Below are 14,140 nucleotides of genomic sequence, written 5' to 3'. Positions count from 1 at the left end.
CATATAGACCATGTATACCTCACATTTTATTGTATCTGTGGTAAATAGTGCGTGCACCTCTGGTTGTAGGAAGATCTGGTTCCATCCCAATTCAAGTGAGTTTGTGGTGGATATCATGTCCGTGGGATTCCTTCAGGGGCGGATCCAGGACGGACTTCTGGGGGGGGCGGTGGGTTAAATACTGCTACTTAGAGCTACTAGCTCCAAACTCTGTTTTATTTATATTTAAAATAAGAAAGTTCCCTCTTCTGGGGGCGATTGCCCCCCTGGATTCCTTGAGGTTCTTCAATTTTCCTCTCACATACCCATTACACTAAAATTTTCATAATCATTCTCTTTTATTAACCAGTCATCTCTTTAAACTTGTAGGACATAAGCGCGGGACGTTAAATTAAAAATTTCTTATTATGATATTTTGTAAAGAAAGTCTCTAAATGGGTTTCGCCAAGTGCACGATCTGAGCTTTATTCTGCGTAAACAAATTCACTAGAGGCCTTATTCGCAAAAATTGTCAGCATAACGCAACGCAAAACGCGCAAAAATAAACTATAAGTGTAAATGCTATGGGCCTTATGCAGAGTCGTTTTGACTCGCGATTAGTGCCATACTAAAGAGTTCGACTAACATAAGTCTCCTGCAGTAGTCAGACGTTTAGTATGATGCTAATCATATGTCAAAACGACTCTGCATAAGGAGGTATGTCTATAATCGCAAAATAAAGCGTAATATTGTTTTGCGTTGACCCGAACAGTTACAAAATGGGGCCTTATGAAAAAGACGAGACTTGTATCACAACCTCCAGCTGTTTCGAGAAAGTGTTGTCAACCTGAAACGTTATAAAATCACATCTCGATAGGCAGAAATTCCCATTTTGCTCTTGAATTTCCCACGCTATGCTAATAAATTTTTCTAAACTTAGAAAACATGAACAGTGAAATTAGTTTATATCAGTCATTTCTTCAATATAGGAATGAATTATTCAAAATATCCGATAATTTACGTTTATCAAACAGTTTATTAATAAGTATTTTCCTTAATTGAAAGAGACAATTGAAAATGCCGACAAAAATAAGTACATTTTGTTCTGAGTTTAGTATTTCCATCATACTTTTGACCTACAATTTTCTACTGAACTAGACAATCTTCATTTTTCTGGCATTTCGTATGGAACAGTTTGGAAGTTGGGCGTTTCTCGTTTTATTTTCTCCCGTTAATTCTAAACTTTCCTTCATTTATCTTTTTTTAATACCAAAGCACAGTTAAGAGTCTTCATCCCGGCGAAATTAAAATACCGCTAATTTTACAGTAATTATGTGATATCTTCAAATAGATAAAAGATAATTGAAATATGGAACAAGAGCGTCCTAGACAATATTATTTTGCGTGAGGTACCGTTATCACAAGTCACCTAGTGGCTTTATGTTTTCAGCTGTTTAGAAACGCGAAAATAAATGCCGATTTTCAAAATGGCTCGAAATCGAAAGCAGATAAGTGAGTCGTGATAACGGTTTCTCATGTGAAATGACATTGTCTAGGGCACTTTTGTTCCACATTTCGATAATTTTTATCTATTTGAAGATATCATAATTAAAGTAAAATTAGCGTTTTTTTAATTTCGCAGGGATGAAGACTCTTAACGTTTCTTGGCACGTATGTTTTGAGATTCACAAGTCAGTGCATAAATCTAACACTAACATGCATTATATAGTAATAAAATTTGGCAATTAGCTTTAATTTGAAAAGTTTATTGAAGATTTATTTGTCTGTTCCTTCCTCATTGATAATTTTTGGGGCGTCAATGGAATACATATATGAAAAATCCCACAAATCCTACTATTTTTTCGAATATCCCATTTACCCCTTTTCGAAGTGATTTTCTCCAGGGGTTGGCATCATTGTTTCGAGCCACAGTGATGGTTTAATGAATGTCACCTCTATAGTTGTTTCTTAGCATTGGCTAGTGCTTTCCACGAGGCGAGAAGCATCTTTTTTAATTCGAGACGAGACGAGACGAAAAATATGGCAATTCTCGTCTCTAAAATGAGATGAGAATCGAGACGAGACAAGAAATTTATGGAGTCTCATTGGCAACACTAGTTTACCTAAGCCTTAGATCTTAAACATGGTTTAAGTGTTATATGGCTCATGGTATAAAAAGTATAAATTGAGCTGAACTTAAAATCGGCCAAAGATCATGAAAAATCATGAAGTTATCATTAATGTATTGAATGTATCTGTAGTTATGGGGGGGGGGGAAGAGGGCAATTGTTTCTCCATTTAAGTCCTGTTCGATAGGGCCACACTTCAAGGTAACACTTTCTCATTCCATATGATACGACACAAATATGAATGTATAAATAAAACATGGAATAGATGGTTCGCCCCCATCAAAAAAATACATAAATCAATAAAAATTTAAAAAAAAACTTAAATGAAACGAAAATATACAGGGTGTCCCAGGAGGAAGGGTCAATATTTTAGGAAATTCTACTATCGGTAATTCTAAACAAAAAAAGTACATATGAACATTGGTCCTATTCTCAGTGGTTTGAGAGCTACAGGTTGTGAACCATTTTTGACTTTATGTTGTGTATTGCTGGCCCTGTTGTTATTCTATAGAGGTGGAATATAGCGGATTTGAAAGACGATGGAATGGCGTTTCCAACAGTATGCAATATGTGGCAGTGGTATATTTGAAAGGGAAGCTATTGAAGGAAATTTGGGAAAGTAAAGGTTATTTAAAGAAATTGGATGGCAACACTGACTCCCAAATATCTCTCAATAACTTATCTTCCAAAGATACCACTGCCGCATGTTGCACACCGTTGGAAAGGCCATTCCATCACCTTTCAAATCTGCTATGTCCCATCTCTGTAGAATAACTACAGGGTGAGCAATATATAATATAAAGTTTTTTAAAAAAATGTTCACAATCTGTAGTTCTCAAACCGTTGAGATTACGACCCATGTTCATATGAACTTTTTTCCTTAGAATCACCCATACAACCATTTTCCGAAGTATTGCCCCTTCCTTCTGGATACCTTGTATATATTATATATATACTTTATATCATAAATACTGCCACAAGTTCGAATGTGAATAACACAGAGTTATTAATACCAAGGCAATTTATTTTGGTCATGTTTTACATTGATATGTTCTACACCTGACGCATGAATCATTTTTCGAAATGTCCCTCCTTCGCCTTAATACAGGCAAGAAGTCTGTCCTGCCACTGGTCAATGGCATTAAGCATCATGTCCATGGGAAAATTGTTCACTGCTCAGGCCAAGGATTGTTTCAGACTGTCGAAAGAGGGATGCCGTTTATGGCAGGCGTTTGCCTGAAGGACTGCCCAAAGTTTGTAGTCCAACGGGTTAAGGTCCGGGCTGCTAGAAGGGGAATCAGTGGTAGAAATTAAGTCGGGGACGTTCCATTCCAGCCACTGCTGGGTAGTTTTCGCTTTGTGGCCTGGAGCGGAATCCTGCTGGAAGGTCCACCTTTCTCCAGGGAACATGGTAGAAGACAGTGGTTTCACTATAGGTGTTAACACTGTGTCCTGGTACACCTTGGCAGATGTTTTAACACCTTTTTCGCAAAAATGCAGCTGGGTTGTGCCTGCGTAGCTCACTCCCCATCAAACCATCACTGAGGCAGGATGATGTGCCCTCTGAACCCTTAACTTATGGAGTATGCGTATGTGATGGGTCCAGCATATCATACTAGTATAGAACTGAAAACAGCTTACGATTTTGCTGCTGCCCCATAATCTTCTCGGAGATGAAGCCGAAATGTAATGTAAGCACTTCTTCTTCAGTAAAACACAATTTGCATCCCTATTCAGTAATAAAAATGTTAATTAAGATTTTAAATTCTGAGAGAGGGGTAAATTTCATATTTTTCTAGGGAGACCAAATATTAATGCTTATCCCCCAAGGAAAAGTTCCAAGTTACGGCGCTGTGTGAACCTGTATAATTTTGGAAAACGAAGGGTACACAAGGGCGAAAATAATACCTTAAAAAGTGAATCAGATTGTACGATCAAAAGTTGAGGGACAAAATGGAAGAGAGGTCTTGAAACGTTTAATTCATGTACTGTTTTCTTGGCAAACACGAGCTTTCATATTATTCTTATGATGAATGATTAATTTTTCAATAAATTAAATTAGATAGAAATGTTGAATCTTTTTAAAAGGTAGTAGGTTCCTGCATAAGAACATTATGAAACTGTGCCTGTATTTAAAATAGTATCTCGGTGTGTATATACATTGTGGTAGGAAACTCCATTGACAAAATTCGGGAGATGATTCCCGACACTGAAACAAGAAAAAAAGTCTTTGCACTTTTCTCTAGGACACATAGTTTCGGAACTACATGATGCCGAAAACATGTAAATACACTTTAGAGCGCTATATCTTCTTTATTTCGAATGATAGAGGCAAGGCGGCATGGTCACCTCAAAGGAACGAAACCTGCTCTATTCAAAGATGGGTATGTCACAATCGTGAAATCAGTGCTGCACAAGGGATTCCCCAAAGGAGCGTAGGGACTCCCGGATAAACTGTCAGGTAAAGATACGTCAAAATAGGCGTGAATGGATAGGTTTCCCACCTGGTAACCATAATTAGTTGCGCCATGCCGAGATCTCAGAGACTAAATGGTGGACAAGTCATATTCGTTATGTGTGGTTGCATAAGGATCTTCACCACAGCGAAAATTAAACTACCCCTAATTTTATAGTTTTTCTGTAACATGTTCCAAATAAATACAAATATTGGGAAAGCAAAAACATAGTGCGCTAGATATTATGATTCTGCATGTGATGCCGTCATCACAACTCACTTATCTGCTTTCCATTTGCAACTGCCGAAAGATTTAGCATTTTTTGCAGGTTGTGTAAATAGCGGCACACCCAAAGAAGATAGGTGAGTTGTGATAACGGTATCATATGCAGAATAGTATCTAGTGCACTATGTTTTTGTTTTCCAATAATGTTATTTGTTTTAAGATATTATTAAAAAAACTTTAAAATTAGTGGTAGTTTCATTTCGCTGTGATGAAGATCCGTAACCACCAGGTACTGATGGTAACCAACAATGCAGTGGTATTAATTATTCCTGCCAGGGATACTATGTTATTTTCATGATATAAGCCGGGGATAAGCTTTTATGTGAGGGTGATTCCCCCCTCGTTTATTCGAACACTGCTGACAGCAAAACATTGACTATTTTCGGGAATATTGCACGGTCACAGCTACCATACGGCTAAACCACACTACATACGTACTTCGTTGATTTGCCTCCAGAGGACCCCAAGTTGCCAGCCCAGGTCATTCCGATGCGCAAGGAGTTAGCACTGAAGAAACACTGAGTGCACAAGCAACAAACAATACATCACCATTGAGCAGACCTACCTTGTCTGTCAAAGTCATCCGTGAAGTTGAAGTGGGCAACTACTACGTTGTGTGTTGTGAATCACGTTCATAGTGTAGTATGTTGTGACAATGGCCCATTACACCAATCAGGAACAGGCCGAGATGATTTTTGTGTATGGAGAAGCACATGGAAATGGTAGGCAGGCAGCCCGATTATACAACGATCGATATCCCAATAGACGCCAACCGCATCATACAACATTTGCAACGCTGTTTCGTCGTTTTTGTGAGACCGGAACGTTTCATCCTGCCATGTATGACACGGGAAGACCACGTGAGGAACGCACTGTGCCTGCCGAAGAACGTATTTTACGACATGTGCTGGATGACCCGAGTGTAAGTTCCAGGGAGCTTGCCCGTCAGCATAATGTCAGTCATGAGAGGGTGTTGTCGATCCTTCATGCCAACAATTTTTACCCCTATCATTTGCAACGGGTACAGGGTCTATCGCCAGGGGATTTTCCTCTCAGGCTGGACTTTTGTAATCAGGTTCTCCATTTGGTGGCAACAACTGTTGGTTTTCTCTCCTCCATTTTGTTCACAGATGAAGCCCAATTTGGAAGGGATGGTATCCAGAATTTTCATAATAGTCATCTGTGGTCTGTGGATAGTCTACATGGAATGGTACAGGCCCGCCACCGCCACCAGCACCAGTTTCGTATCAACGTTTGGGCAGGGATTCTGGGTCAACATCTCATTGGACCAGTTGTTCTTCAACAACGACTCACTGGGCCTATATATTTGAACTTCTTGCGCGAGATACTTCCTACACTTCTGGAGGATGTGCCGTTGGTCTTACGACAACGTATATGGTATATGCACAATGGTGCCCCGGCGCATTTCTGTCGCCCCGTGCGTGATTATTTGAACACTGTTTTCCCGGGCAAGTGGATCGGCCGTGGCGGTCCTATGTCATGGCTTGCCCGGTCGCCGGGTTTAAACCCTCTGGATTTCTATTTATGGGGGCATCCCAAAACTGTTGTTTATGCTACTCCAGTACCTGATATCCAAACGTTGGAACAAGTTGCCACCGACGTCGCCTGAATTGACGGTCTCCGACTTCTTTTTATGGAGTTACGTAAATAATTGTGTCTATGTACCCCCATCCCCTCAAAACCTGCAAGAAGTGAAAGTTCGTATCAGTCCATTTCATCGGATATGTTGGAGTGTGGGTAGCATGAATGAAAATATCGTCTTGATGTCTGCATCGCCACTCGTAGGCCCACGTTCAATGTCTATGAGGTATAGTAAGAAATATTTGATTTTTTTTTTAAATGTGACTAATTTCGTTCAAATACGATTATCTGAAGCGACGTAATATCACTTTAAAGTATGATAATCTTTTTTATGGACACCCTGTATTATGAATGTACGAATACGGGAACTATATATGTCCAAACATTAGATTTTTTGACAAATCTATCTCTATCATCATCTTCCTCCCCACTTGTGGCTGTCATGATTTCGAGCCCTAATTATAGGTGCTGTATCACATTATTATCATTGCTTCCATTACAAAACAAGTCTACGAATGTGTTTAGCGGCTGGATTTGTTTGTACTGAACGTTTGTATTTGAGTTGTGGTGAAGCGCTCACCTCTAAAGTATGGGTTTCCTGCTTCGATCCCAACTCTCGATAAGTGGATTTTGTGATGGACAAACACAATGTGTGTGGGTTTTTCTTCAAGGTTCTCTCGTTTCCTTGCCACTTTCTTTATTCCTTTTTTTTTTTTTTTTTTTTGGTTCATTATCATCATCACCGTCTCCCTTTGCCTCGGTTTATAAAGTTCGAGTTAAACTTTACAAAATGACAGAACAACTTTTATTTTCTATGATATTTTTCTAAAAAGCGTCGTGACCAGAGATGGAGTGGGTCAGTGGGTCAACAGCATGTGACCCACTGCCACCCACCGTTACTCACTGCGACCAACCATCCACCATGACCCACTGCGACCCACAACCTACCGTGACCCACTGTTATCCACCACCACCAGGACCCACTCTCACCTACCGACCCACTCTGCTCGCTGTTGAATTTGTCTACGTTTTACTTTCAAGGCCTCCACTTCCCTTTTTTTTTCATTTGTTTCTGTTTACTTACCTGAGATGAGTATATCTAAGTGAAAAAAGATCTTCAGGCACTTTTAGATATTGATATTTGTAATTGTAATAATAGCAATAGGACCTACACTACTATTTGACTTTCGAGACAAACAACCTGAGAGTTTCTAGAGGAGTTAACTACTGAAAAAAAAATACATTTTTGAATTACTGTAGTATACAGGGTGTTTTAAAACAACACCGATAACGTTTGGAAGGTGATTCCTGACACTAAGATAAGACAAAAAGTATAGAGCAACCTGGGTGCACAATTGCTTTCTTTCTGAGTTACAAGATTTCGTAAACATGAAAAAAATATAACTTTATATAAAAATATAAAATATAAAATATAAGACCCATAGTTCCAAAACTATGAGGTCTAGCGTAGTCAGGTTAAGACTTCACTTAGGAACTAGTATGTGCTCTATCCAAATATCCGAGTTTAAAAATTCTTCGGTACTTCTGCAACAAATTTTATGGAGGTAGTTGTAAGTACTTCACATTAAATGCCCATAGCCAAACCCTTTTTATAAAAATTGTCGTGTGAGTACATTAGGGATCTGAAACATGTATTTTAGAATGGTGCACATATTGGTTCCTAAGTGAAGTCTTGACCCGACTACAGTAGGTTCCTTAGTATTGGAACTATGGACCTTTAAAGTTATTTTTTTCATATTTTCGGCAGCCTATAACTCCGAAAGAAAGCATCTGTGCACCCTGTTAGTCTATACTTTTTGTCGTATCTTGGTGTCAGGAATCACCTCCCAAACGTTGTCGGTGTTGTTTTGAAACACCCTGTATAAATTATAATATAAAAAATTGAATGTAACTATGTGTGCTTGATCATCACGGCCAAATTGAAAAGTCAAATGAAATGACTTTTGGTATATAGTTAGGTCTTAATACAAACTGGAATGTTATCATATCGCTTTCATTATAATACATATCCTAAGGAAATAATGGGGATCCAAAATTTTGCAAAAAAAAAAAAAAAGTATCTGATGGGCACGAGCGAGTTTTCTTTGAAACTCGACTCGACTCAAAACAGACATTTTTCAGCTCGACTCGAGAACTCAACACGAATTTGGGCCGAGTTTCAAATTGAGTCGAGCCAATTCGAGCTAAATCCTGTGTGTAATTCCAAGTACTCTTTTCAAGTATCTTACATAGACAATATAATTATCAATGATGCTGCTACTACTACTACTACTACTACTTATTATTATTATTATTATTATTATTATTATTATTATTACGACACCGTGTATAAACATGAAAGGTAGGTGGTTTGTATCTGAATACTGAAAACTATTTGACTGTAGATCTCGGTCTTCGAAAAGTCTTCAGGAGGCAAGGACATTGGTCACGAGGTTCTGGGTTTGAGTTCCGGAGGAATAAGTATTTGGGCAGGTCGCCGGCAAAAGATGTTCAATACTGCTCGGCCTGGTTTCATGATTGTCAACGGCTCGGTTCACAGCTCATTCACTATCGAGCTGAACCGAGAATTGACCCGAGGCAACAGCTCACCTAATCGAGGTGGCTCGAACCGATGCCTCATCCGAGCTGAACCGAACCGAGCCAATTCGAGGCATCGACTCAGTTGAGTTGAGTCGAACCGAGCCGATGGACTCGTTTCAACGGAACTGGCTCTAGTCGATGGCTCACATGAGCCGAGTGGGTGGCTCATCCCAACCTAGCCGGCTCGAGACATCGGCTCAATTGAGCAGAGTCGATGGCTTGTCCCAACCGAGCCGATGGGTCATCCCGATCAAGTTGGCTCGAGCAGCTCTCTCAGTTGAACCAAGCCGAGCTGGTTGACATCATTACCCGGATTGGGCTTCTGCTTGGGCTCAAAAATTCGACCGTGCATGTCTCAGGCCGAATGGTAAGAACTACATACTTACATTGGTATATACTTATATTGGTGCTCATCACATTTGAAGCTGCCTCGTTATAAAAATCCATTGTCGTCTCGTTATTGAGACGAGACAAGACACACTTAAAGTACTCCACAAGATACACTAGAAGTACGAGACGAGATGCACCCCTGTCGTGAGCAACACTAAAGGTATTCCGCGTTATTACTTACATTTCTTATGGCTTTCGATTTCCAGTCTAATCAGACCATGATTTCAAAACGATTTAAAAGGAACTGAATGAGCGAGCCATTTATCAAACTCGACTCGTGGCCATCCTTAAGTATCTCGCAAGCGGCTAAACTTACGGAGCTGAAATTCAGCATATTAATTTTTATTGAAAATGAGTAGAACGTGTCCTAGCATTTTTTTAAATTCTCCTTTATGGGGGGAGGGGCGGCACTTTCTAACTAACTAACTCTATGGCCTATAGAACCCGGAGGTTCAATGCCGCGTTCACAAAAGCTCTCCACTGACTTCTACCCTTAGCTAACTGCATCCAGTTTCTACTTTGTATTCCAATCTCTGCGAGATCCATCTTAATATTGTCCTCCCATCTGCGCCTAGGTCTTCCTAATGGTCGTTTTCCGATTGGTCTTCCAGTCAAGACTTTGAAAACGTTTCTACTTTCTTCCATTCTAGCCACATGACCCGCCCACCTAAGCCTCCTAGACTTGACGACCCTAACAATGTTGGGTAAACCATATAAATTATGTAGTTCCTCGTTCTACTTTCTATATATGGAAAATTGGTAGTGGGTTGGTTTGTGAAAATAATCGAAAACGATCGATATTAGTTGAAAAACAAATTGAGAAATAAAAAATACAGTGCTTCGCTACATATATCCATTTCTTTCTAGTTCTACTATTGGGTGCTTGAATTCATTCCCGCTGTTTTTTATTATACCAATGATAAATTGTCATTCCTCAAGAACAGAACAATATCTTCTACTGAAAGTATTATCCCTCAGCAGCTACAACCTTTTACCCACTTTTTGGGTAACAAGTGTATTCCGCGATAGAAAAATGCGGGTTCCTGTGAGGCAAGCCACCCATGGAGCCAGTTTTGGTTATCTTCGACAGTTCTAAAGTGTTGGTCAGAAAGATTGTGCTACATGGATCGAAGCAAATAGTAGTCGGAAGGGGCGACGTCTGGTACATATGGCGGGTGGGGTAAGACATCCCATCGCAATTCCTCTAAGGTTTCTTTCACTACATTTGCAATATGTGATCTGGCATTGTAGTGGAGCAGAATCACTTTGTCGTGTCTCTGGGCATACTCCGGTCGTTTTTCTTGAGGTGCTTGATTCAGATGCGGTAATTGTATTCGGTAACGATCAGCATTCATCGTTTGGCCTGGTGGAAGCAGCTCATACCGACACCGACTTGATCCCACCAAATGCACAGCATGATTTTCTTTCCATGAATGTCCTGTTTTGGCGTTGATGTTGATGGTTCTCCGGGCCTCGCCCATGATTTTCAGCGCTTGGGATTGTCGTAACAAATCCAGTTTTCATCGCCGGTTACAATGAAATGCAAAAACGACTTCCGTTTTTGTCTTTGAAGCAGCACTTCACAAATGATTAGTTTCGCAATATCTCTTTCCATCGATTTATATGGCACCCAGTTTCCCACTTTCTGGATCATTCCAATGGATTTTAAACGCTTACTAACAGTTGATTCATCAACATTTAGTTTGAGACAACTGTTTAAGCGTCTGAGATGAATCTTCTTCCAAAAGTCCCTATCTTCAAACTTTTCGGCTGACCAGGACGCATTTTGTCGCTCAAGTCAAAATCATTGTTTTTGGATCGTCGAAACCATTCTTTACAAGTTGTTTCCGATAGAGTATGCTCTCCATACACCTCCACTAGCAAACGATAGCTTTCTGCAGCATATTTCTTAAGATGGAAGCAGAAAAGTATCCCTTCTCGCAAATGTTTTTTTAGACACAAAGCCCGCCATGTTCAAGACACTGAAAACAAATGTTCTTTTCCCTTCTATTCACTCGAAGGTCAAATAATGCTCTGATAGCCCAAGGATAGTACTGCCAAATAGGTATCCTGTACAGTCCGCTGTGCTGCAATACCACAACTACTGCCCTCTGTTCATCAACAGCGAGAATTAATTTAAGCACCCAATATAATAATTGCTGAAGCTTATGTTTATTACGAGCACAGGACAATCAACCCATAAAGTTATGAGAAAAATAGGCATAAAATTTGTACACGAAAATTTTGAGTTTGGACTGTCTTAATTGTGTCAAAAATTTTACACTTTTTTCTTTCTTTACGTTGGTCTTCTTACCTTGATTTGGGATTTTCAAATTTCATCCTTTTTTCCACTGAAAAGTATCGATAATTCAACAAGGAAATAATTATACCATGATAATTTAATTAAAATTCATCGTAATTTGACACATGACAAACACTTTACCATTTTATATCGTAAAGGTCAGATCCTCCGTTACTGTAACAGAGCGGTGCTTGAACGACTGACCGTAGAAATAATGATAATTTCACAACCTGGTTTTATTACAAGTGTAAACTTAGTCAGTAGAGAAGAGACCATGGATCATGTGTCAGAGTTGATGACGATGTGTTTTGGTGGGTTAGAGTGGGTCACAGTGGGTGACAGTGGTTCATGGTGTGTGGTGGGTCAGATTGGGTCACGGTGGGTGGTGGGTCATGGTGAATCGCGAGTCAGAGGGGTCACGGTGCGTGGTGAGTCATGGTGAGTTGTAGGTCATGATGGATGGTGGGTCAGTGGGTCGTGGGTCAAGTTTTCATTGACCCACGCCATCTCTCGTAACATCGGGGAGCAGTTATAATTTCAGGGGATGACCTGGGAAATTCCCCCTCTCCGAAACTACGAAAGTCTTTCCTAGAGCCGTATCTTCCTTCATGCTCAATAAGTGACTAGTATTTGCATAATACTACGTACTTTTCATCCCCGTGTGCTGAATATTCTCCAGGGAAAATTTTCTGAAACGACCAGTTTGAAAAAAAATGAAAAAACAAAATGAAATATTTTTAGTTTTACGTCTCACGTTTATCCTGGCTAAAATAAAGGAGATAGTGATGATGAGAATTGAATGAAATGGTGGAATAAAGAAAGTGGGAGGAAACGGGATAACACCAAAAAACCCACACACACGGTGTTTGTCCACCAGAAAGCTCATTTGGCGCGAGCGCGAGCTGGGATCAAACCAAGGACCCCATACACCAGAGGTGAACGCTCTACCACTGAGCCACCGCGGCCTCCATAACCACTGTTCGGGGTCACAAGTAGAACATACTGCATGTAAGCAAAATCCATATTCGATATAACCATTCTAAGTGAAAGGGAGGGGGAGCTTGAGTCGGGTCACCCTCCGCTCTGCTTACGCCACTGCCTGTACAAAAGTTTTAACAACTAAAAAGAAATGTATTGATGGAGATGGAACAATTTTATTTTTTAAGTTTGCAACACTAGAGGAGAAAAAGCGAGAGAGAAAGAGTGAACAGCCGTGGGGAGAACGCACTCGTTGGAACTGCAACTAACTTGTCTCGTATCTGGTCGAACTCGTATCGTAGTACGCGGCTTGTAGCGTGAAGTGAAAAGTTCTGTTGGTGGACCTGAAAGGTTTTAGATATTTGGAAGTGTATGTGCGCGCTACAGGAAAAGAGATAACGCAAAAAATACAGTGATTTATTTATTTATTTATACATATTTTGTTTTTTTGGTTATATAAAGGGAAATAAGTTTTCTTGCTCGTACCTGATTTTGTTGGTTTTATTTCCTTTTTTAAAAAAATATATTTACAGCAGTAATATCGTTGTAAATTCAGTGCTACCGAAAACAAAAAAATTACAATGATGACGGAAACCGCTCAGGAGCCGAGAGCACAGCAAACAAATGTTCAAACAACTCAGGCATCTGTAAAGACTGATCCAGGACAGCAACAAGGAAGCCTGGCCTGGTTACGGTTGAATATCAATTATTTCAGAACAATCCCGGGATTATTAAAGCTAGTGGAAGTGGTAAGTACCATATGTTATTAAAAGGATGTTTCTAACGTGTACTTATATGTCATGAGTAGTATTTTATCACATTTGTTGACAATATCAACTTCAAATATGATGTTGATTAACCCATTTTGCCTCAAAGGATGTTGAAGAACTTGAATTGATAAATTTTTCGAACCGCAAGTGACTGTGGTGTTACGCGACGTGGGAGGGGACCACTTGCATCTTTTATGATTTTATGGGAGATGATACAAGATGTATTACACCCTTAGTCGCATAATTTATATGGGCATAAAACCGGGGCGAATCCAGGACTGACTCCTGGGGGGGGGGGTGAGTTGTAATACTGCTATTTAGAGCTACTTTTAAGAGCTCCAAACTTTGGGATAGGTTTATATTTATATACATAAAATAAGAAAGTTTCCCCTTCTGGGGGGCGATCTTCCCGATCGCCCCCCTGAATCCGCCCCTGGTATAAAATAGGCCTAAGTATATTTTGTAGTTTTGATTCTATCCTGCCTTCCGAACTTGATTCATTTGGCTCCGCTTATGCCTATTAACTCTTATTTCGAACGAGAAAATAGATTACTCCAGAACATGACGATGTCAGGTTTGCAGGGGAGAGAGAATATCTCCCCGGAGCTACAATCCCTCCCCCATACTAATTCATACTCAAGAGGGGTA

At 39.9% G+C, this 14,140-nt stretch overlaps 1 protein-coding gene across 1 annotated transcript in view; it reads left to right on the top strand.

Annotated features, from left to right (window-relative positions):
* The first annotated feature begins 12,957 nt into the window (after positions 1–12,957).
* The window catches only part of LOC145675758 (CKLF-like MARVEL transmembrane domain-containing protein 4), a 188,441-nt gene continuing 187,258 nt past the window's right edge, over positions 12,958–14,140 (top strand). Inside the window, exon 1 of the mRNA XM_081746410.1 lies at positions 12,958–13,471. Coding sequence (XP_081602536.1) covers positions 13,304–13,471 — 168 coding nt within the window. The 5' untranslated portion in view covers positions 12,958–13,303. The remainder of the gene's footprint in view (positions 13,472–14,140) is intronic.

Source organism: Thermobia domestica, chromosome 18, assembly GCF_964235325.1.
Source record: "Thermobia domestica chromosome 18, izTheDome1.hap1.1, whole genome shotgun sequence".
Classification (NCBI taxonomy): domain Eukaryota; kingdom Metazoa; phylum Arthropoda; class Insecta; order Zygentoma; family Lepismatidae; genus Thermobia; species Thermobia domestica.
This window is presented reverse-complemented; position numbering and strand designations above follow the sequence as displayed.